General features: G+C 37.0%; 2 protein-coding genes across 2 annotated transcripts; both read right to left on the reverse strand.

The window, feature by feature from the left end:
- Window positions 1–1,911: 1,911 nt before the first annotated feature.
- Window positions 1,912–23,927, reverse strand: LOC121369348. The gene is made up of 11 exons (XM_041494352.1): window positions 23,537–23,927; window positions 13,315–13,440; window positions 11,981–12,124; window positions 11,132–11,314; window positions 9,283–9,486; window positions 6,187–6,351; window positions 5,431–5,497; window positions 4,885–5,197; window positions 4,200–4,317; window positions 3,044–3,129; window positions 1,912–2,223 (listed from the first exon to the last, which is right to left on the reverse strand). Exons 4-11 carry the CDS (start codon window positions 11,244–11,246, stop codon window positions 2,185–2,187), a joined length of 1,107 nt encoding a protein of 368 aa, XP_041350286.1. The 5' UTR covers window positions 11,247–11,314; window positions 11,981–12,124; window positions 13,315–13,440; window positions 23,537–23,927; the 3' UTR covers window positions 1,912–2,184.
- LOC121368936 lies at window positions 18,531–19,696 on the reverse strand. Its single transcript, XM_041493700.1, has 2 exons — window positions 19,497–19,696; window positions 18,531–18,897 (listed from the first exon to the last, which is right to left on the reverse strand). Exons 1-2 carry the CDS (start codon window positions 19,694–19,696, stop codon window positions 18,531–18,533), a joined length of 567 nt encoding a protein of 188 aa, XP_041349634.1.
- Window positions 23,928–25,258: the final 1,331 nt, after the last annotated feature.

Raw genomic sequence — 25,258 nt, forward strand, 5'->3', positions numbered from 1 at the left:
ATTAAGAGATAATCTTCGAACTGCTACTGGTACCCAAGTGTCCGGTCAAACCATTCGTAACCGTCTAAGAGAACAAAACTTGCGTAGTAGACGACAAGCAGTTCGCCCACCCCTTCTGCCACGCCATCGAGCTGTACATCGCGAGTGGTGTACACGTTATCGTCGCTGGACACGTCAACAGTGGAATAAGGTTCTTTTTACTGATGAGTCACGGTTTACAGTACAGTTCAATGATGCCAGGATAAGAGTCTATCGTCGACCAGGTGAAAGGTTTGCCGACGTCAACGTTCGACAACGTCACAGATATGGGGGTGGTAGCGTAATGATCTGGGCAGGAATTTCTTTTCACCATAGGACTCCCCTTTACGTTGTGATGGGAAATCTGACTGGTATTCGATACAGAGATGAAATTCTTCATCCTTTGGTAATCCATAGACCCAAACTCCGTCCTACAGGATGACAATGCGCGGCCACATACAGCCAAGGTGGCAACAGAGTTCTTACAGCAGCAAGGGGTCATACGTATGGATTGGTCAGCATATTCCCCTGACTTGGCACCAGTAGAGTATGCTTGGAACGAGTTGAGAAGAAGACTGCGTGACAATTATGTCCCTGCTAACAATCTCCAAGAATTGGCACAGAACCTCCAAGCAGAATGGCACAAATTCCCACAGGCCTTCTTCCAAAGGTTGGTCAGCAGCATGCGACGTCGTTGTACTAAATGTCTTCGAGCAAGAGGTGGTTTTACTCATTACTGAAATTGACCTCACTTCTGTGACTTTTGTTTTTCAACCTGTTCATTATTAACGAGTTCGAATGCCTTGAGCTTCTGCAAGTGCCGTTTGCCACAAGCAGGATAAAGACGATATCTTAAGACAGTAACCAGTTATGTTATTTATACTGCAATCCACTAAAAATAGTCTTGAAACGGATTTTAAAAATCAAAACAATCAACTGGAAAGTAAAAAATAAGTAACTTTAAACAATACAACATTCCTTCGCTGATCATAACGTGTAAAAGTAGTTCCATTCCGAAAAGCTATATTTTTGGTCAGTGATTTACAGGTATAAATCTCATGGCCATCTCAGTAGTGTTCTGAGCACCGTTCTAACGCTCAGACACATTTACAGGTATAAATCTCATGGCCATCTCAGTAGTGTTCTGAGCACCGTTCTAACGCTCAGACACATTTACAGGTATAAATCTCATGGCCATCTCAGTAGTGTTCTGAGCACCGTTCTAACGCTCGGACACATTTACAGGTATAAATCTCATGGCCATCTCAGTAGTGTTCTGAGCACCGTTCTAATGCTCAGACACATTTGAAGTCATCTCTTGACAATACATATAGTGATTGCAGGATAAATACAAATATGGATATGAAGTTGGCGTTTACAAGTTTGCAGTTGAATCGGTGAATTATTTTCAAGTTTTATATACTTTTCAATATTTATGCAATATTTCTTTCTTTTTGTGTGCAAGAATGACCCAAACCCACTTTGTAAAGGTGGTGATTGTACACATATTACAGTAACACTTACAGGAATGTTTGAAAGTATTTTTTTCCTGTAAAACGTGGTATTCTAGTGTTGCACCCTCACAGATTCAATCTTGAGTGCATCAAAAATCAACTTTTGATATTAATTTTGATGCAATGCCATTTATACTAATATTCTAATACAAAATGTATTCAAGAGCTTATGCAAGCTTTTAAAAAAGTTTTATTCTGAACACTTCAAAAGTTATCGTAAGCAACATGTAATATAATTTAAATTGATACCATTCAGTGTAAGCCATGGCATTTTATCCATTGGTCCATTTACACACAACTTAATATATTGGAATATATACATTAAATTTAATCACATTAGCGTTATTTTAAAGTAAAACAAAACTCCACACCAACTAGCAAGTTGTTCAGTGTTGCAATTGCAACCTTTATTAAATAAGTTTCCATGCTTGTTAGGAATTGTTGGAATCCAGCAAGTGGTATGATACATCACAGTGGAATACAGTTTGTCCACAGTTATTTTATAGTTGTCCTGTATTCTGCTAACACACTGCTATGTCTGGGAAAAGCACCAAGTCTACAGACACCGCACTGAGATTTTAATTTAATGGCAAGATAAAGAGTCTTCGTCATGGGTCTGTAGTGTGGTCTGAATTGTTTAACAATCGGGCGATTACAACTCAGCTGGTGCACACCTGTCCCAGACACGAACCTAGAACAAAAATAAGCATATTATTAATACATTTACTACTGTACATATAAACTGAATCATAGCCAAATGGAGGTGGGTATTCAAGTAAGGACAAAGGACCAAAGTCTCATCATGAGGCCTACCACCATGTAGGTAGCCAAAACCTGAACGATTCGTGACACCTAGAACTTTAACTGGACTGAGGATGCCATCAGTCTGCCTCTGAAATTAATTGGTCTTATGATGGGTGTAAACTAATTTCATCACAAATTCCTCATATCCAATTATTTTTCTTGCCTACTTAAATGTTTACTATTATTTACAGTAACATATATAAACAATGGCCATGATGCGCAGCAACAAAACAAATGATTTACAGGTATACATCTCATGGCCATCTCAGTAGTGTTCTGAGCAGCATTCTAACTCTCAGACACATTTGAATTTTTACGTTTGCATATTAAACACCCTTGCTGGTAAGTAATAATTACACTGTAGCAACATCACGAATCTTGTATTATTGAGTCCCAGTATCACATTTGGCATATTCTAAGTAAACAACGTGCTTCCAAATATCTGGTGACATTATTCTGTTAAGACTTGCAACACCAACACGACATATTAGCTGAGAAGCATCTACTTGAACACATTTCTGTGACTATGTCTATATTTCATGTGTTTATGAATCGAGAAATATTATAATAGTTATTTAAAGCCTATATTATTCATGAAAATATACCAGATATTTCTAATCACATTTAATTTATACTGAAGCCATCACTATTGCTGAGTACTGTGTAATTTGGGCTGAAAGCCAAAAGATGTCTGATGAAAACCTTACCCAGTCTACATATCCTAGGAAGTCCTCGATGCTAGCAGATCCATGGGCTCCAACTTGAAGTGCACACGCCCGTGTGCCGATTGGACCTGGAACAGCAAACAGGGATTAGTGTTCTTTGGTTTCATTCAGATTAATACTTTATTAAAGTGGAGTGTCAACCTTTGTGAGATCTGATGTCGTTAAATGTTAATGTTTGGTAGACATAGTAAATGTTGCTTTTGGTTTAATAACAAAAATAAGCGCACAACGGAAAATAGGAAAACATTTTCGTCAAAAGAGGGGCTTGAAGGCAACATATACTTTCTATGTAATATTCTCAGACGAAAACTATTTCACCCTATGAGAAAGGCATGATGGCAAACCAGTTAGCGCACGCACCATAGCATTTTTCAGGCTGTCAACATTGTCTGATTTTGTGGACATAATGGCAAAAAAAAGGAGGTCAGTCATTTCACTTGCCATCGGTGCCATTGTAAAATTCAAACCCTGGATCTGGGAATCGACCACATGTTTACAGACCTAACCTAACCTCCATACAGAATAACGTCGACCAACAGAAGTGACCAGAAGACCAAACACTGGTGTGCTGTTTGTAGGATTGTTTTCTTTTGAAGTAACTTAGACTATCTTGAAACATGTTTAGTTAGCTGGGACCAAACTCTGTAATTCTTTTTCAATTCCTTTTTTATTCTAATGTAAGAGCTTAAAAAACAAAATTATTGCATGCAATTTCATTAATGATCATAACTAGTGTCTAGACATTGCATTATTTGTTTAATCCTTTATTAATGAATTAATTATCATCAAAATATTTACAGTGAATATTCACTGAGGTGCTTTCCATGACCTTGGCACCATTAGACATTTTATTTGACCTTTTCACATTTGTTTTATTACATGTGATGAAGTTCAGTGAATCCCCTCAAAACCGGATCCTCTGTAAACCGGAATTCCATTATAATCAGACATTTTTCACAGTATATTTTCAAATATCAATACAGAAGAAAACCTTTCTAAACTGGCTATATACTTTAAAACCAGACGTTTTACTTCGTTCCATGGGTGTCCAGTTTGGAAATGTTTCTCAGTACTACTGAATATATTTTGAGTCATATATGAATTATGTTAAAAAATATTTAAAGTAGTGCATGTATACCATCAATAACGAGCTCATCAGTATTCTGTCGACCTCCATTTCCCTTGATGTAGCCGATGTACGAGTATCCACGGGCGCTCTGCCGTATGTACCTCAGTTCTATTTCTATCCATTCATTCTGAAATTCAAACAATGGAAACAGGGAACACCTTTAGAATACTATAGAATTGACTACAATGTATTTAGTTTTGAGCCGATATTTGTTTAAACTGCACACAAAAATAGTATTTTCTTTTTGTTATTTCCAAAAACCTTTTACTTTTTTCTTACGTCAAAACAGATATTATTTACAGAAAACATTTTTATAGGAGGATGGGATGGACTACAGTATCTACTGATGTATTATTGTAAAACATGTCACACATTTGGTTGAATGTTGAATATTCACATTCTGATAAAATGTGTACTTACAGGGTATTACATGTATAATGAATAGCTTTTTCACATTATAGCAGCAAAATCACTTTATTGTCTATAGTTTTCACAATTTTTGAAAAATAGTCTGCAAAATTTCAAGTAGACCTTTAAATCTGTATTGTACTGATTTTGTTTATGTTGATGTTAATGCATGTAATATAGGGCCTTATTACTAGCTTTGTCAAACTGTCAGTAAAAATATAATACTGATTTGTTTCACATTAGCTACCTCCGAACACTGAGCTGAATTTTTTTAATTTATAATTACCTGACTTGCACTGTAGTTAATCTCTTGTGTTTTCTTTTGATCAGAATACTCTGACCGGATGTTGAATATAATTTTATTAGTTGTCATGGTAATGGAGAGAGATGCTGTTTTATTGCAGTCTGCGTTTGAGATGATAGCATATTCCTTGCCGGCCTCCAGTTGCCCGGGTTGGACGCGTAACCTAAGCACAGTGTTATTGTGGCTGAATCCCGAATTGGCGAATCTCCACCAGATAACTCTTCCAGATCCCGTGAATTCTCCAGCTTTGTCGTCTACACCAGACACGCTGTCTGTGAGTGCAACACCTTCGTAACTGTACACATTCAACGAAGAAACTTAATTTCATTTATATTCATATTTTTATAGTTTGAAATATAATTATTTAATTTACAAATTAAATATTTTATTGTATAAATTTATTGCATGAATTAAATAAAATAATGAATGAATGAATGAATTAATAAATTAATTAATTAAGTAATCAATTAAATGAGAAGCTAGTTAATTAAGGAAACGCTGTTGATAATTGATAAGAAAACATCTAACCTTGCTGATTTCTGAATCGTATTGAATGTGAGCTCCTCATCAGGTTCTGTAGCAGCTGAACTGCAGTCTGTAAAACACCAACATTGTATTAAACTTTACATTGTATTAAACCAAACAAACATTGTATTACACTTTACATGTATTAAACCATACAAACATTGTATTAAACTTTACATTATATTAAAACATACAAACATTGTATTAAACTATACAAACATATTAAACCATACAAACATTGTATTAAACTATACAAACATATTAAACCATACAAATATTGTATTAAACCATACAGACATTGTATTAAATTGATGTCTGTAATATATAAATATTGTACTAAACTGATGTCTGTAATATACAAAACTTGTATTAAACTACCATCTGTAATATATACAAATTGTATTAAACTACCATCTGTAACATAGAAACTTGGTATTAAATTAATTTCTGAGATATAAAACATGTACTAAATTGATGTCTGTAATATACAACTATCATAAATTACATGTAAATTGATATCTGTAATATACATTTATTAAATTAATGTCTGTAATATACAAACATGTATTAAATTTATGTCTGTAATAATACAACTATCATGTATTAAACTGATATTTGTAATATACATGTACTTAGTTAAGGAATAAAATGTATCATAAAACTTAATTAAGAAATAAAATGTCTTAAAACTTAATTAAGAAATATAATGTCATAAAACTTAATTAAAAACTAAAATGTATCATAAGTCAATGTGTGTACCATAATTTTGTTGTTCTGGGTCGTGAACGCAGACACAGAGAGAAACGTTGAACATGGTTCGTGGTCCACATTCCTTTCTAACGAAACCATCTTGGCCATCAATCGTGGCAGGTTCCAGGTACGCATGTTTGTCATCCTGAACGTCCTTTAGATGGCAAAATGGAGCTGAAGACAAATAGTTTATTATTAAACTACATAGAAAAATTAACCTCATTGTGTTAATATTACTCTTATTTGTTTTAAATAGTAATAAAATAACATGTATGTGGCAAAGTGGTTTTGTATATTATGGATAGTGATGATGTGGTTACGGTAGGTAGACTGACTATAGATGATCAAAGCATGGGGATCTGGAGTGCTAAACAGAGTCTGCGAGGTGGTATCAGTATATGAGTATGATTCTCCATGTGATGAGGTATATTGTTGTGGCCGCGTCCCAAGGATATCAACAAAGTCCAGAGAATACAAATAACATCCACAGATGACAAAGACGAAGTGTTCCAGTTTTCAGAATTATAAATTTATTTAAAGGTGATGAGTAAATGAAAATAAAGTTAATGTTCACAGGTAAGTTTCCAACATATAGATAGATAGATCTCTTCCTTTCAGATATAGTTATATTAAACCAGTGAGGACTGCATCTCCAATAAATGTAAACAGCTTGCAGTTGCTTATAAATATTGCTTCCATAAAACAAGTTAATTAAATAAAGATGGTAAAGTTAATAAAATTTGACTTTAAAAATATAAGTAAAAGTTATTCCAGTGTCAATTTAAATGTATGCAATGTAATAAAGTTGGAAAGTTGGACAAGGGGACATGTCTTTAATATTTGTTTGTCAGACCGCGAACAAGTGAGAGAACAACCGTTGACGTCCATTGACGTCAGCCTTTTATACTTTTTCTTAAGTACCACGTGACGTCATAACAGCCAATCAGAAATTACGTCACGCTAGGAAGAGATCTACCTTTACAAAATAAATATCATTTCATTTAATAATTACGTTATGCACACAATTGCTCAATAAATAAAGTAATTGCTTTTTGGTCCAGCTTCCGTTTGCAGTTTACAGTTTGTAAATGCACACTCTAAATCCTAAGAAACTTCAACTTTTGTAAATACGTCCGTTTAGCCCATAGCAAAAGCATTACCAACTTGAAATAATTAATTCTGCGAATTTCTAAAGTGCATAAAGATAAAACTAACATTTCTTAATTGCTTTTTTAGTCTAGAATTTGCGTAAAACACTTTTACAGAAAAAGCCTTAAGAATATTTATAAAATCGACATTATTAACCAGGCACAAAACACGCTCATTTTGCATAGCAAATACATTGGGAATTCAAGCTAATAATACAAACAAATTCTAATGTGCATAAATATGAGACTATTATTACACAATTGCTTTTCTGGTCTAATTTCAATATAAAATAGTTTTAATGAAAAAGCCTTTGGGATTATTGTGAAAACGACATTATTCACTAGGCACAAAGACACGCTAAAGTGCATTGCAAAATACATTGGGAATTCGGGTTAATAATACAAACAAATTCTAATGTGCATAAATACTATCACTACACAATTGCTTTTTTGGTCTAATTTCAATATAAAATAGTTTTAATGAAAAAGCCTTTGGGAATATTATAAAAACAGCATGTTTATACTGTTGTTTACAAACATTGTGTACTGATATATCGGACCTTAGCAACCAGTATGTGTAAACAGGTTCTCAGCGTACAAGGATATAGTTCCTAAAAGCACTACTATTACAGTACACAGTTTTACAGTTATTACCTCACTTAATTAATAAAATGATTCGCCATAATGTACAAACAATATTAGGATACGTTTAACTAAGAAAATAGCTAATCGATCGTACAAATTTTGGAGGAAAATAAACTTTACTGAAGGGCAAGGTCAATCCCGGCAGCCATGTCAAAATAGTCGATCAAACGGAAATTTATCCCAGGTTTATTTATGAGCCCATGGAATGTTTTCAGTGTGTAAGTACACACACTTTGCAGTTATGGAAATATTTACATCAGTAATATTAATGTCAACGTTGTGTCATAGTTTTTATATGCACAGGAATTTGGGAATTAAATAAAGTCGAAGATCGCAAGACCAAAACACGGACGTCAAACATTAAATTAATACATTTAGCGATCGTAATATACTAATATCCCATAAATAAATTACGGCAACTATTTACAAACATAATTGCTTACACTATAAACAAATTATTATGAAATACAACTAAATGTAGCTCGCGTTGTGCATCCAAACGATCACTAATAACAATAGTTACACAATTTCGTTTTTGCCTATAGTGCGCGACACGACAAACGGCACTATAAGAATTTCATTAAACAATAACTATAATAAATGGCATAGTTCCAGACATTACAGAATACAAGCAAATATGCAAATAATTACTACTAAATGTAAAAATAAATATTGTGTTTTGTCCAATATTAAAATTACTTGAGAAAGGTCCACGTCACAGCAGTTACGAAAATTGTTGGGGCAGCCATGACAATATGTATGATCCTGTAGGCAATGGTGTGTATGGTAGTTATGGATCTGTTTATGTTCTTCTAGGTGGCCATGTGTGTATTATCCCCTAGGTGATGATAAATGGTCCTCAAAGTGATGATATATTTATGGTTCTTTTGGTAATGATGTATGTATGATCCTCTAGATTATGTGCGTATTGTCCTCAAAATGATGATATATGTATGGTTCTCTAGGTGATGAGATATGTATGTTCCTCTAGGTGGTAATGTGTATACCTCAAGGTGATGCTGTGTGCATGGTCCTCTAGGTGAGAAGATATGTATCTTCCTCTAGGTGGTAATGTATAGACCTCTAGGTGATGATATATGTATGGTCTTCTATGTGATGAGACATATATGGTCCTCTAGGTGGTAATGTATAGACCTCTAGGTGATGGGGGTGTATGGTCCTCTAGGTGATGATGTATAGTCCTATAGGTGATGCTGTATTGTTCTCAGGTTGATGTGTGTATTGACCTGTAACATACACATGGAGGACATGTATATGATACTCACACGTAGGACATGTATATGATACTCACATGTAGATCGACATTGGTTCTCTTTCCCATTACATGTCATGATACAGTTAGGATCCACTTCACATTTGCTCGTCTGGGAGTTGAACCCCTGGCCCTCCGGACAGCAACCCTCTTCAATGGTCTGCCCAGCAGAACACACCCAGTATTTCTGACAGTCATGGTTATGGACATAGAATGCACCTGAACTTAGGGAGGCACAAGCATCTGTAGAAGACAAGACAGGTAAAAAGGGATTCACAGGCTTGTTAATGATTTTTGGTTTTGGCCAACAAGCACGGTATGTAGTGAAATATTATGATTACCAGTTAAATCAATGTGTTGAAACACTTAAATGTCATGTGACCTAAGCCTGATACAGTTTTTTAAATGTTTCTTTAAAAATAAATAAAAATATCCTTAATACTATATTAATGTGTTGTGTTTAAAAGTATAAAAAACCCAACGTTTTTTAATGTGAGAAATTTAACATCAGCTTCCAAGAGTAACATGAATCTTACACTATTTGGACAAAATTTGTGCATGAAAAATTAGGAATAAATTTGATCTTCCCACTCTTTTGAAGGATTGCAAGATTTTAAAAAGTTGATTAATGATGTATAGTTCTTCCCAACAGGGAATGCCATTTTCCTGTTGTGGTATATACTACAACATATTTATTTCTGAGCCGATTGTTTTCTAAATTGCACACAAAAACAGCATGCTTTTTTTTTCCTTTATTTCCAAAACACTTTTATTTTTCTTCTTACGTCAAATCAAACTGAAATTATTTACAAAAAACATTATTCATGGAGGCTGGGAAGGACGATAAATTGCTTCACAAATTGTTGCAAAGTTACCCACTGTTAGCTTCAAAGAATGCAAAGCTGACAGTGCTTGTCGTTAATATCTTATTTTCAGTGTAGAATCTGAGTTTTTGTGTATGAGAAGAGTTCTAATATCTTATTCTCAGTGTAAAATTTGAGTTTTTGTCTATGAGAAGAGTTCTAATATCTTATTCTCGGTGTAAAATCAGACTATATCTTATTTTCGGTGTACACTCTGTGTGGTTGTCCATGAGAAGATTTCTAATGTCTTATTCTTGGTGTAAAATCAGACTATGTGAAGAGTTCTACTATCTTATTCTCGATGTAAAATCAGACTATGTGAAGAGTTCCAATATCTTATTCTCGGTGTAAAATCAGACTATGTGAAGAGTTCTAATATCTTATTCTCGGTGTAAAATCAGACTATATGAAGAGTTCTAATGTCTTATTCTCGGTGTAAAATCAGACTATGTGAAGAGTTCTAATATCTTATTCTCGGTGTAAAATCAGACTATGTGAAGAGTTCTAATGTATTATTCTCGGTGTACAATTTGTGCGATTGTCTATGAGAAGATTTCTAATGTCTCATTCTTGGTGTAAAATCAGACTATGTGAAGAGTTCTAATATCTTATTCTCGGTGTACAATCTGTGTGATTGACTATGAGAAGATTTCTAATGTCTTATTCTTGGTGTAAAATCAGACTATGTGAAGAGTTCTAATGTCTTATTCTCGGTGTAAAATCAGACTATGTGAAGATTTCTAATGTCTTATTCTTGGTGTAAAATCAGACTATGTGAAGAGTTCTAATATCTTATTCTCGGTGTACAATCTGTATGGTTGTCTATGAGAAGATTTCTAATGTCTTATTCTTGGTGTAAAATCAGACTATGTGAAGAGTTCTAATGTCTTATTCTCGGTGTAAAATCAGACTATGTGAAGAGTTCTAATATCTTATTCTCGGTGTACAATCTGTATGATTGTCTATGAGAAGATTTCTAATGTCTTGTTCTTGGTGTAAAATCAGACTATGTGAAGAGTCCTAACCGTCTGAGCATGTGGTCAGCTTCGGGTGGTCGCATGCCTTCTTGTTCTGGTTCCACAGAGTGCCTGGAGCGCAGTCCCGGACGTAGTATGTACTGATGTCGCACTGTACGTACATGTCGCAACGACCCTTCACTGGAACGTAGCCCACACCGTTGATGCGGGTGCAGTTGTCACACACATTCGCTACAAAGAAATCAAAGAAAAGTCAATAATGAAAGAAAGAAAGAAAGAAAGAAGTGTTTTATTTAACGACGCACTCAACACATTTTATTTACGGTTATATGGCGTCAGACATATGGTTAAGGACCACACAGATTTTGAGAGGAAACCCGCTGTCGCCACTACATGGGCTACTCTTCCAAATGGCAGCAAGGGATCTTTTATTTGCGCGTCCCACAGGCAGGATAGCACAAACCATGGCCTTTGTTGAACCAGTTATGGATCATTGGTCGGTGCAAGTGGTTTACACCTACCCATTGAGCCTTGCGGAGCACTCACTCAGGGTTTGGAAACGGTATCTGGATTAATAATCCCATGCCTCGACTGGGATCCGAACCCAGTACCTACCAGCCTGTAGATCGATGGCCTGCCACGACGCCACCGAGGCCGGTCTCAATAATGAAGGAATATTAGTTTACGTCATATTATATGGGGTTATAATCTGTGTTTTAATAGCACAACCTGCAATTTACAAAGACATTCTATACATAGAAAGTTTTAAAAAGCTTCATAAATCATCTCCAATGTGTACTCGTGCATTATTCTCTACATATAATAATTTGGATATACACATACCAACTAGTCCAATAGTTAGGTAAGTGAGTAAAGTACAAAATATAAAATACATACGTTCCACGACAATTTCACACCGTGGTCCTCCAAAGCCAGCCGAACATCGACAAACACATTTATTTGTACATGAATCCCTAAAAGCTTTCTGGCCATTCAAACATGGGTTGTCTGCCCCTGTGCACTCTTCTGTCGGAGGAGTATCTAAAATAGATAAACTCTCTTTAAATTGCAAGTTGTTATACATTTTCTTCAGTATTTTGTTTTTGTTAATCATACATTTTGGCTTTAATGAGGTGAAGATTATCTCGAGTTTTCAGCCTTAAGTCATATTTTAACGATTACAATTACATATTAAGTGAATGCATTTTGTTGTTTAGAATATCAGTGTGTGTATATATCATACAAAATTAAATTTGATATACTATTTTAATGAAATGTCAATTTGTACATTAAATGTATGGGATGTTTGACTAAAATGTCATAACTGAATAATACAAATACTATGCACACAGAAGATCTCTAGTACTTGTAACTGTTGATAACGTCTTCGCAGATATTGTATGGTGTTCAGAGGAACAATATCGAACACCACAACGTCTTCGCAGATATTGTATGGTGTTCAGAGGAACAATATCGAACACCACAACGTCTTCGCAGATATTGTGTGGTGTTCAGAGGAACACTATCGAACACCACAACGTCTAGCAACAATGTTGTGTGCCAATCCAGCTTCAAGCATACCAATCGTTCGAAGACGTTCATTTCTTGAGAGGTGTGACATCACGTTGATGACAATCAGATATTACCAAACGAGTTTTTCTGAGTGATGAGAAGCCATATATAATCGTTTTGCGGTCCAGCGATAGAGAAAATGCTGTCAAACAGGAGCACTTGACCCGAAATGGGCATACGGCAACTGCCAAGCTATGTGCATAAAGCGTGAACAGCATGTACAATTGACAGAACACCTCTGGAATATCAAAGGGAATGATTACCCAATAATTTTCTAAAAGTTCCATGACCAGATTTCAAGTAAATGCAATTCTGTTCTCATTCATTTGGTGCACATATATATATATATATATATATATATATATATATATATATATATATATATATATATATATACCATAGTCAGTAATGTATTAGACTTGCTATGACACTATTCAGATATTTCTTAGATGTTTTCAATATAATAATTTTAACTTCTAAAATTCGTAAATCCACTACTAAATTGTGTGCGTGCGTGTGTGTGTGGATAACAGCAAATTAGTCTGATATATCTGCTTTCAAACTAACTATCAAATTCAGTTTGATGACAGATATATTGCACTAACAGCAAACTCACGTTAGATGGATGGTTTATGGTGCAGTAATATATAAATATATACCCCTGTCTTTTATGTTGCAGTATGTTCCGGAGTAACCAGTATCACACGAGCACACACAGGTACTCCCGGATAGCGTTGCTGTTCCATGGTTATTACAGTCCGCGCGAGTACACTGCTTGACGTCTGCTGAAAATTCAAATGTTAACTCAATTGTTATTTTGGTGTTGAATAAACCAAATTGAATAACTAGTTAAGAAAGAAAGAAATATTTTATTTAACGACGCACCCAACACGTTTATTTACAGTTCTGTGGCATGAAGATATATGGTTAAGGACCACATAGATAAGGAAATAGGAAACCCGCTGGTGCCATGGACTGTTCTTTTCAATTAGCATCTTTCAATATCGTATAGTGACTATAGTTTTAGACTTTGCTACATGGCGTTTCACAAATTCCAAAACGAACTCCACAGAAATATACGAATACGGGAATTGATTCGGCCAGTTTTGGCATTATACTTAGAAAAAAAGTCTCCCGAAATATTCCTCCCCATTTCGAATTCTATGAATCACCAATTCTTTCATTTTCATACACTAAAACTATAGTGTCTAAAATTTGCAATTATGGACGTGTTCTGCAGAGTTTTAACTTGAGTAGTCACAACATTTCACCCACTGCCTGTGGCTGTTAAATTTCATGGTTCTTCTATCAAACAGAAGGACATTTCATAATAGATGATCTTTCAATCTTTGAAAATCACAACCTCTGGCACTTATTCCAGTATGGTCCCAAATATCGCATAAGACGAAACATCAATTGGGACTATAACTTTAAAATAATTATTGATTCTGTTGAACAGTGGGCCAAGTGTGAGAGTGAACCTGTCGAATGCCCATCGAATGGGTCAAGTCAACACGCGATATTGTTATTGGGAGAAACTACGAAAGAAGACAAATTATAACAGTGAGTATAGTGTTCTGTCTACATATAGGAACACATTTTGATATTCAAACATAAAATTTATTCATGTTGAATAACACGTGTAATGTAAACATGGAGGCAACGCTACTTGGGCGAATGTTCCATTTACTCCTCCACGCATGCGTGTATCATAGGAGTACCGGGACATACCACAATGTTCACTATAAGTTCTAAGACACTACTTTCCTCCCCAACTTGAACAGGAAATTGTCAAAGAAAAATACACAATGCACTCATAAGAAAGTAAAACAGTTCTCAAACGTTTCTGTAACTTGGCACACAATTCAAAAACTTGGATTTAAATTTCACACATGGTTTACTTTTGTCATCATGTATTTATCAAACAACCATATAATATGCGCATTGTTGACAGCGTAAGCATCAAGTCAAATGATAGTATTTCAGGTGTGTTGGAAGTCAACGGTTGCATACTGGCATCTCGGTGTGGACCGGGGCAGTTGTAGACATGGTCGGCATAGGTGAATCAAACTTCGAAGGGGTCCTCGGCTGCTTGGGCAGAGTGACAGGGGACCTGGACTGCTCTGGAGTGGGTTGAGAAGTTGATGACATTGATGTCTCAATGGTGTTGTTATCTTCATCCTCCTCTTCCTCATCACTTAGAAAGAGTTGTGTACCGTTGATAGGTTTAAAATGCGATGAGTTGCGAGTGATTTGCCTCTCACCAAGTTGTGCAGTGATCATGGTGCCTTTCTTGTGGGCGATAACATAAGGCAGATGAGAATATGGAGTTGACAGCTTGTTTATCCTCTTCTGCTTCATTAGGACCTGGCCATACATCTGGTTGTCGTGTGTGTCGTTTAGCGTCAGCATAGCTGGTCATCTTGCACTTGCTGATATGGTCATTTTCAGTAATGCGGCTGTGGACAGATCTCTGTGTCTGACTTGTAATAGGAGAATCAGGCAGACCAGTTTTCATCTTGTGGCCAGTCAGTGCTTCAAAAGTAGATACTTTGGTGGAGGTGTGCGGTGTACCTCGAAAGAGACATAGGAAAATGGGAAGCTGTAACTCTCAAGCAATGTTGTCGGCGACTGATGCACGGATTGTCGTGTTCAGTGTAGGCATGAAACGTTCAGCCTCTCCACTCGCTTCTGGCCAGAGGGGCGTAATCTTCCTGTGATTGATCCCAAAACTGGACATAATGCTTGTAAATTCATCACTGTTAAACGGAGACCCATTATCCATTTTAACTGTTGTTGGGATTCCTTGGCGCAAGTAGATCACTTCCAACTTTGGTAGTACTGCTTTGGCAGAGGTGGATGGGACGATTTCAACCTCGGGTAATCGACTATACTCATCAAATCGCCTGGTGGAAACGGACCAACGAAGTGAATGGCAAGTGAACTCCATGGTTCCATTGGCAAGGGAGTTGGTTAAAGAGGTTCACGTTGGGCAGGCCCTGGACGTGATGCTTGGCAGGGAATGCAGGATTTGACAGCGTCTTCCACAAACATGTCAATTCCGTGGAACCAGACCTTCTCTCTGATGCACTGCTTGGTCTCAACAATCCCTTGGTGTGCTTGATGTGCTATTGCAATGACTTTCTGTTGCAAAGTTGCCGGGATAACCAGACGATTTCCCCAGAGAACCAAACCATCATGGACAGATAGTTCTTCTCTGAACCTGGTGAAATTTTCTCTGGGACTTTCCAATGGCCAGTTTGGATTACCAACATCAAACTTTGGAGTGTTTGATTTTGCTTTAGAGCATTCTTTACTTCTTCAGTTGTCATTGATTTGGGTATGACAGTTCTCATAACATATGCAATGTATGCTTCACCAGCATTCTCGCGGTTTAGTATAGTCTGAGGGTGATGGATGATGTAGTCTGCTGGATTTAGGTCATCTATTCCTGGAGCATAGACTAGTGTAATCTCATAGGACATAAGACGTAAGTGCCATCTTTCCATACGGGCTGTAGTTGGCTTTTGGCTGTTCATGATTCCCAGTAGTGGCTTGTGATCAGTGATCACTACGAAGCGGGAGCCAAAGAGGTACAGATGGAAGTGTTCTACTCCATAGACAACTGCCATGAGTGCTCTGTCTGTTTAGGAGTAACGCTGTTCAGTGGCAGTTAGAGCATGACTGGTGTAACAAATTCTCTTTCCGTTTTGGGTCAGACTTGCTTCAAGATCAACAGGACTTGCATCGACCAAAACTGTGGTTTCTTCTTTAGGATTGAAGTAAGCCATGACAGGCGTTTGCGTCAGAGATTTTTTCAACTTGTCGAAAGCTTGCTGATCTGTTTCTGACCATTTCCATGCGATGTCCTGTCTGGTGAGCTTCCTGAGATTGTGTCTTGCCATGGACAATAATGTCATCAGATAGGTTTCGAGCACCTGGAATGTTGTTGAATATTTCCGCGATTGCGTTTTGGAATATTTCTGCAGCAGCATTGACTCCGAACAATAGGCATTTGTACCAACGAAGACCGACATGCGTAGTGATATAACGACTCACTTCATCCAGTTCTAGTTGATGTTATGCGTTATAGGCCAGTCAATCTACGACTTGACCCACCACAAATTACAAGATTTTTAAAGTGACTTTTTTTTTAAAGCTGGTGGTGTAAGAATCCGTGTCGACATGAGACGTTTGACAATCTCTTTGCTGACCTGAACGGCTCAACTGTTTTTAGTAAACTAGACCTGACTAATAGGCCAGTCAATCTAAAACAAAAAATGGCCTAACCCACCACAAATTGCAAGATTTTAAAAGTATTTTTTAAAACCTTGAACCCACCTAAGTAACGTAGTAAAATTCTACTCAAAAATAATGAGTGGAACATTGTTTATTTTCAGTTTCTAAATGTATCATTGTGTACCTTTTTGTAATAGATTTGACCATATTTATAAAACATGCTTAATAACAACCCTTATGGTATTTGGTATTTAAAAAATGGAAACTCATTTGACTTTACATAATTCATGGGTGCTGAATCCAAAAATGTTGCCAACTGATCTTTTGATTATTTATCTTTAAAAATTCAAGATGGCCACCAAATATATACAAAAACTAAAAATATAATATCCAGGATTTTATATGGGGTACATTTGTAATATTATAGGCTATCTTTTATTTCTTTTGTATCAGATAATTAATATTTGATACAACTGTGATATTTATATTCCAAGATGGCTGCCATGTGAGTATTTAATCCCAAAATGTAATATCTGCTTTTAATTGGGGTACATTTATTATATTAGTGATTTTTTTATGTGAATTAATTGATATAGTTGTTATTCTAATGTCTTATCAATAATATCTTACCACATCAGATTCTTAAAGAGATTTAGTGAAGCAAGTGATGAATACAATGTCAGACACTCAGAGATATAGTGGTGGCAAATGATGCAGATTAAAAACTTAATTTACTGTAGTCCTTAGAATAAAATAATCATATTTAAGAGTCCCATCATTATATTACAAAGTCTTTGGAGAGCAATTGCAGTGACCCAAGCAGGGGAATTAGCTAATGCAAGACGTGTTTGGTAAAAGCGTTTGTAAAAACATTCTCTTCGCACATGCATTGCTGGGTTGCGACACAACATCAAGATTGTTTGGGATTGGAAAAGGGCTTGGGCTGAAACTTTTAACATTCCTTGAACCAGCCATTGTTTTTGGCAAACTAGACTCGACACCATCTGAAATCATCACAGCAGTTGTTTGCCTTAACAAAGGCAGATCATCAGATACTTTGGATCAACTAAGATTAGTAAGGTTTCAAAAAAGTTAGCTCAAACTGGATCCTCTTGAATGGGGTTGGAAAATATCAGACTTGGCCGCAGCACCAGAGTCTCTTTTTAAACTTGTGAGGTGTTCTTGCAAAGAGGGTTGTGCCAACAAGCGCTGCAGTTGTCGCAGTATTGGTTTGCCTTGCATGATGGCATGCAGTGATTGTAGAGGCATTTGTGCAAATAGTGATGATCTGATGGAAGATTGATTGGTAACTGACTTTGTAATATAATGATGTGAAAAATACCACACTGGGACTATGAGTACTTTATTGTAAGGACTATTGTTCTACAGTAAATAAAGTTTTTAATCTACATCACTTGCCACCATTAAATCTCTGAGTATCTGACATTGAAATCATCACATGCTTCACTAAAATGTGGTCAAATCTACTACAAAAAGGTACACAATGATACATTTAGAAACTGAAAATAAACAATGTTCCACTCATTATTTTTGAGTAGAATTTTACTATGTTACTTAGGTGGGTCCAAGGTTTAAAAAACCCCGTCACTTTAAAAATCTTGCAACTTGTGGTGGGTTAGGCCATTTTTTGTTTTAGATTGACTGGCCTATTAGTCAGGTCTAGTTTACTAAAAACAGTTGAGCCGTTCAGGTCAGCAAAGAGATTGTCAAACGTTGGGACAGGGTGTCTTTCTCTCCATATGGCTTTGTTGGGTTCTCTCATGTCGACACAGATTCTTACACCACCAGCTTTCTTACAGACGACTACAAGTGGGCTCGTCCATGGTGTAGGGCCTTCTACCTTTTCAATGACATCCATCTTCTTGAGTCGATCGAGTTCCTTCTCGACATCTTTGCAGACATGAAATAGGATGTGTCGATGTCTCTGCAATACTTGTGGTACAGATGCATCAATATGTAACTTGATTTTGATGTCCTTGATCCTACCCATGGTTACATCAAACAAAGCAGGGAACTCACCAGGGATGGTTTTTGGACCAGTTTGAAGGGAGAAATGGATCAGGTGTATCCTGTGGGCTGTTTCACCACTCAGAAGGTTGCTGGAGGTGTTTGATTCTAATACATAAAACGTTGCTGGAGTTTTGCTCGACTCATAGCTTATTTCTGAATCAAAGAAACCTTACACTTGAAGAGGATTTTTAGAGCCAACTACATATAACTTTGGCACTGAAGACTGAAGCCTGGGTTTGTTGGCGAATGTGTTGTATGCAGAGTGACCTATGATATTAACAGAAGCACCAGTATCAATCACAAAGTCAATGTAAAAGTTCACAGTTCATAATGTATGATGTGATCTTTGGCGAGTTGTCTATCTTGCCAGTGATGAAGAATACGTGCTCTTCATCATCAGACACAGATGATGAAAAATCGATACGTCTTACATGGGTATAGACATGCAGACACGTGCATAGTGTCCTATTTTTTGCACAGTTCGATCAAGTCTTGCCTCTGGCTGGGCAGTCGTTCTTGGAATGAGGTTGAAATCCACAGTAGTGACAAGAATTAGTTGGTGTGTGCTCACCAGAAAAACGATTGGGACGACCACGACGGCTGGAACCACCTCGACGATAAGTGTTGACTCGATGACTGGGACCACGGATAGTCGGTTCTATTTGCGCACACGATGTCCATTGTGAAGACAGTGACCACCGGAATGATTGGAACCACGCGAGTGATGATATCATTGTCCTCGACCACCACGATGATGTTCATTGTTAACATTATAGGCACGGGCATCACTGGCGATAGCATTAGCAGCAGCAGTAGGATTCTCAAGGATTTTCAGAAAGTTCCATACTGCGAGCTTCATCTAGCACTTGCCTGAGAGTTAAATTGTCCTTCAGAGCTTTCCTGCACACTCTGGTAGATGTGCAGCCTTGTATGATTTGTCCAAGAATCTCTTTGTCGACATCATGAAAATCACAAAGGACTGCCATGCCTCGCAGACGGGTGTGGAAAGCATCAATGGTCTCACCTTCCTTCTGGTGTGTTTGCCTAAACTTAAATGTTTCGTAAGAAATGTTCTTTTTGGGAGTGAAATACTCATCTAGGGACTTCTTTAGCACTTTATATTCCCTAGGAACAGGGTTGTCTCCGTCAGTCCCTTTCTGGTCATCGGTCATTGAGTCAAAATATCGTCGCCTGCATAGTGGAGTAGCAGGTTTTTTTTTTCTGGCATCATTTGCAATGTCAAGTGCACATAGTAGATTTTCAAATTGTGTTACCCATCTATGCCATCTAGTGCCGGCTGTTGTCTCTTCCCCATACACAACGAATTTTTAAAAGGCGGTAGCGATGCCATAACATTTTCACAAATTAGTGCTGGCTGTACTTTTAGAAAAAAAACCCCAGTTCCTTTGCTCGTCGTCAGATATAGTGTTCTGTCTACATATAGGAACATGTTTTGGTATTTAAACATAAGATTTATTCATGTTGAATAACGCATGTGTAACCTAAACATGGAGGCAACGCTACATGGGCAAATGTTCCGTTTTACTTCTCTATGCATGCGTGTATCATAGGAGTACCGGGACAGACCACAATATTCACTATAAGTTCCAAGACACTACATTCAGGAAGACAATTTTGTCACGGCTATCTATGACAGAAAGTATGGCTACTCTACACAAACAGTTTGTGATAGTGCCCACTGACAAAGCACCAAATAACATAACCATCATATGTAAAAACAATTATATTGTCTCTTAAATGAACTTGGGGTTGGTAGTTCAAGTAGTGCTACATATAAGGCTACTATGTTATTTGAAGAAGAAACATGCAAAAATCATGAATCTTTTCTTATGCACATTTGGCTTGACTTTAAAATCTGAAAACATGTCATTCCTCTTGTGAACTGGATCCCAAAACTTCATAAGAATCCATACAAGGAATGGTTCATTGCGAGGTCCAGCAAATTCACCACCAAATCCTCGTCTCGAAGACTGACCACTATCCTGGCCACTATCAAGGATGGTTTTACTAGATATTGTCGAAAAGTCTTCGAGGCAAGTGTATTAATGATACGTGAATTATCAAGAATTCCACAGATTTAATTGAAATCATTTACTGTTAGTCCAGAACAAAGTTCACTAATATTAAAGCATTTGATTTTTCAATAATATACAGAACAATATATTCCTTAATCAATGGGGCATTTGTTACAAAGAACGGTGAACGAAGATATGTTATAGTTACATCATCTATTTCTATTTGGTGAAACTCTTGCAGATTTATATTTTTTTCCCCATCGTTTTAGATGAAGTGACATATTTGACAGCTGAGGTGGCAGTTCTCATGACGGGTGCCACCGTTAGGGCAGGATATGCTCGTGTTTCGCGAACACCTGATATCATCACTGTTATGACAGTGATTCATGAGTGATTGTCACCACGGCTGTACTTATTCTAATGAGCTCTATCCGGTACTAGTTTTGATTGGGTAAACTCGACTGGGAGTGGCAGTCCTTTTTGTGGCAATGCAAGAAGGAAGGAAGGAAGGAAATGCTTTATTTAATGACGCACTCAACACATTCTATTTATGGTTATATGGCGTCGGACATATGGTTAAGGAACACACAGATATTGAGAGAGGAAACCCGTTGTCGCCACTTCATGGGCTACTCTTTTCGATTAACAGCAAGGGATCTTTTATATGCACCATCCCACAGACAGGATACCGCCCCCCCCCCCCCCCCCCCCCCCCCCCGGCCTTTGATATACCAGTCGTGGTTACTGGCTGGAGCGATAAATAGGCAATGCAAGAGGAATGAAATCTCCAGTAAAGAATCTTTTCGGAAGTGGCTGACCTCCTATAGATGAGGCACTAGATAGAGACTCATGGAATCGTCAACTATTTTGCCAAATGTACATTTGACTCTACATTGTTACACCAGTTGTGGAGCACTGGGTGAAGCAAGAAATAGCCCAATGGGTCCACCGATGATTGATACGGATGGTTCCAGATAACTATACATACATTTTTTGCCCAGATAAAACTTTTTTGTTTTACACCCAACACACTCACTCGCATTTATCACCAATCACAGGCCGTGTGATGTTAACTTCTCTATCAAAAAGTTGGGTGCCCCTTAAACTTTGACCCAGTCGGAAGTTATTTGATTTAGTACTACCTATATATATATATATATATATATATATATATATATATATATATATATATAGTGGGGTGGGGGTCAGGACACACTCTATGGGGAGCTAAGTACAATTTCTGGGTTTATATCTATAAAGGGATGTGAATTTTTAGCTTTTAAACTAATTTCAGCTTTTTTTGGTGTAGAAAGATTTTACAAAGTAAACTGCATGGATGTGTTCTAAAATGAATGAATGAATGAATGTTTAACGACACCCCAGCACAAAAATACACATCGGCTATTGGGTGTCACAAATGGTTGATGATGACTGTGATATAAAATGCTGAAAACTACCTTTATTTAGGTGCCACAATAATATATTTTTTAAAGCTCTCAGTATACGTTGCTAAAGTAGCCACCTGTCTTAAGAGGACACCTCACTATTCTTATTCTTCCAGTGGCTAGTGTAGTGAGCTGTATTCTCCATCCAACTGCCTTTGAAAGACACTTCCTCACATAGTCTGAAGTGCTTTTTAAAACACATTTAACTGTATGTAAAACAATTTCAAAAATACTTATAATGTAGAATGCTGGTGGAATACAACATCTAGTTTAAATGTGATTCTTTAGTTTGAAGAATCTGTAAACACTTTTAAACAGTGTAATTTATTATACTCATCACTTCATATTCAGGGATCCACTTACACAAAATGCATATATTTCAGTGTTTACAACATGCAAATGTATCATAGTGTTATACTTATGGTTTACTTAGTGGACCATGCCTCCTGTTCTAAACATTTCCCCCTTTTAACAAACATAGTCTTAGACGAGGACAGCTATCAGGTGGCAAATGACGACAAAACGCAATATATTCGTTAACTCTTGAACAGTGAAATGCTTGATACACCAAAATGGAACCAAGTCAAAGATTATCTCATCCAAGAAACATAACTCAGCATTTTAAAAGAATTTAGCAATGTAGTTTTTTTAGCACTAAATACACGATATCTTAATCTGCCACTACTAATATACTATTAAAAGGAAAAGTTTAATTTTAAAACAAATATATATATATTTTGTAACTCCTCTACCTACAGGTTTCAAACCTAGTGCCTGTTTATCCTTGGTTACAAATACAGCCACAGTTAGGTTGAGATCTATTACTATTGTCTTGGTAGCTGTATTAGTAGATTACTTCGTTGAGAGAAACGGGCACTGCTCCCCCCCCCCCCCCCCAAAGTCTGAAGATAATGCACCTAAATTGAACCAAGTCAAAATTATCTCGTGCAAGAAACAAATCCGTATTTTAAAAGAAATTAGCAATGTTGTTTAGAACTAAATGCCCCCCCCCCCCCCCCCCCCAAAGTCTGAAGATAATGCACTGCCTCCCTTCCTCCCAGTTGGAAATGAAATAAATATAAAACTGCTCACTAGTTGCCTTCATCTTCTGATGTCTGTGAAGGACATACCTGTTTGACACTGGTTGCCAGAGAAGCCTCTATAACAATTACATCGACAGTTCGGCGGAGATCCAGTAACGGCGCCTTGGTAGTTGCAGTAGTTGGCGGCACATCTTGGTATAGGAGTAGTTATTGCTGTGGAACACAAACATCAGCTTTAAATATCATTCTTTAGTTTCAGGAATTTTTAAATACTTCTAGATAGTGTGTAATTCATCACTTCTTGTTGAGTGTTCCACTTAACACATGCTTACATTTAAGTGTTTACAACATGTATATGTATTATAGTGTGATAATTATGGTTTACTTGGTGGACAATGCCTCCTGTTCTAGACATTTCCCCCTGTCAACAAACATAGTCTTAGACGAGGACTGCTATTCACTGACAAATGGTGACATTGAACAGAGAAATACTTGATACACCCAAATGGAACCAAGTCAAAATTATCTCATGCAAGAAACATAAATCCGGATTTTAAAAGAAATTAGCAATGTAGTTTAGAACTAAATGCATGATCTCTCAATCTGACACTACTGATATACTATTAAAAGGAAAGTTTGATTTGAATTTAAAAAATATATTTTACGTAACTGCTATCTACAGGTTTCACATCTAGTGCCTGTTTATCCTTGGTTACAAATACAGCCACAGTTAGGTGGAGATCTATTACTATTGTTTTGGTAGCTGCATTAGTAGATTACTTCGTTGACAGAAACGAGCACTGCCCCCACCCAAAGTCTGAAGATAATGCACTGCCTCCCCTCATGCCAGTTGGAAATGAAATAAATATAAAACTGCTCACTAGTTGCCTTCATCTTCTGATGTCTGTGAAGGACATACCTGTTTGACACTGGTTGCCAGAGAAGCCTCTATAACAATTACACCGACAGTTCGGCGGAGATCCAGTAACGGCGCCTTGGTAGTTGCAGTAGTTGGCGGCACATGTTGGTGTAGGGGTAGTTATTGCTGTGGAACACAAACATCTAGTATAAATGTGATTCTTTAATGTCAAGAATCTTTAAACACTGTAGAAAGTGTAATTTATTATACTCATCACTTCTTGTTGAGGGTTCCACTTAACAAATGCTTTACATTTCAGTGTTTACAACATGTAACTGTATTATAGTGTAATGATTATAGTTTACTTGGTGGACAATGCCTCCTGTTCTAGACATTTCCCCCTGTCAACAAACATAGTCTTAGACGATGACTGCTATCCAGTGACAAATGATGACATTGAACAGAGAAATACTTGATACACCTAAATTGAACCAAGTCAAAATTATCTCATGCAAGAAACATAAATCCGGATTTTAAAAGAAATTAGCAATGTTGTTTAGAACTAAATGCCCCCCCCCCCCCCCCCCCCCCCCCCCCCCCCCCCCCCACCCCAAAGTCTGAAGATAATGCACTGCCTCCCTTCCTCCCAGTTGGAAATGAAATAAATATAAAACGGCTCACTAGTTGCCTTCATCTTCTGATGTCTGTGAAGGACATACCTGTTTGACACTGGTTGCCAGAGAAGCCTCTATAACAATTACATCGACAGTTCGGCGGAGATCCAGTAACGGCGCCTTGGTAGTTGCAGTAGTTGGCGGCACATGTTGGTGTAGGGGTAGTTATTGCTGTGGAACACAAACATCTAGTATAAATGTAATTCTTTAATGTCAAGAATCTTTAAACACTGTAGAAAGTGTAATTTATTATACTCATCACTTCTTGTTGAGGGT

Source organism: Gigantopelta aegis, chromosome 3, assembly GCF_016097555.1.
Source record: "Gigantopelta aegis isolate Gae_Host chromosome 3, Gae_host_genome, whole genome shotgun sequence".
NCBI lineage: Eukaryota > Metazoa > Mollusca > Gastropoda > Neomphalida > Peltospiridae > Gigantopelta > Gigantopelta aegis.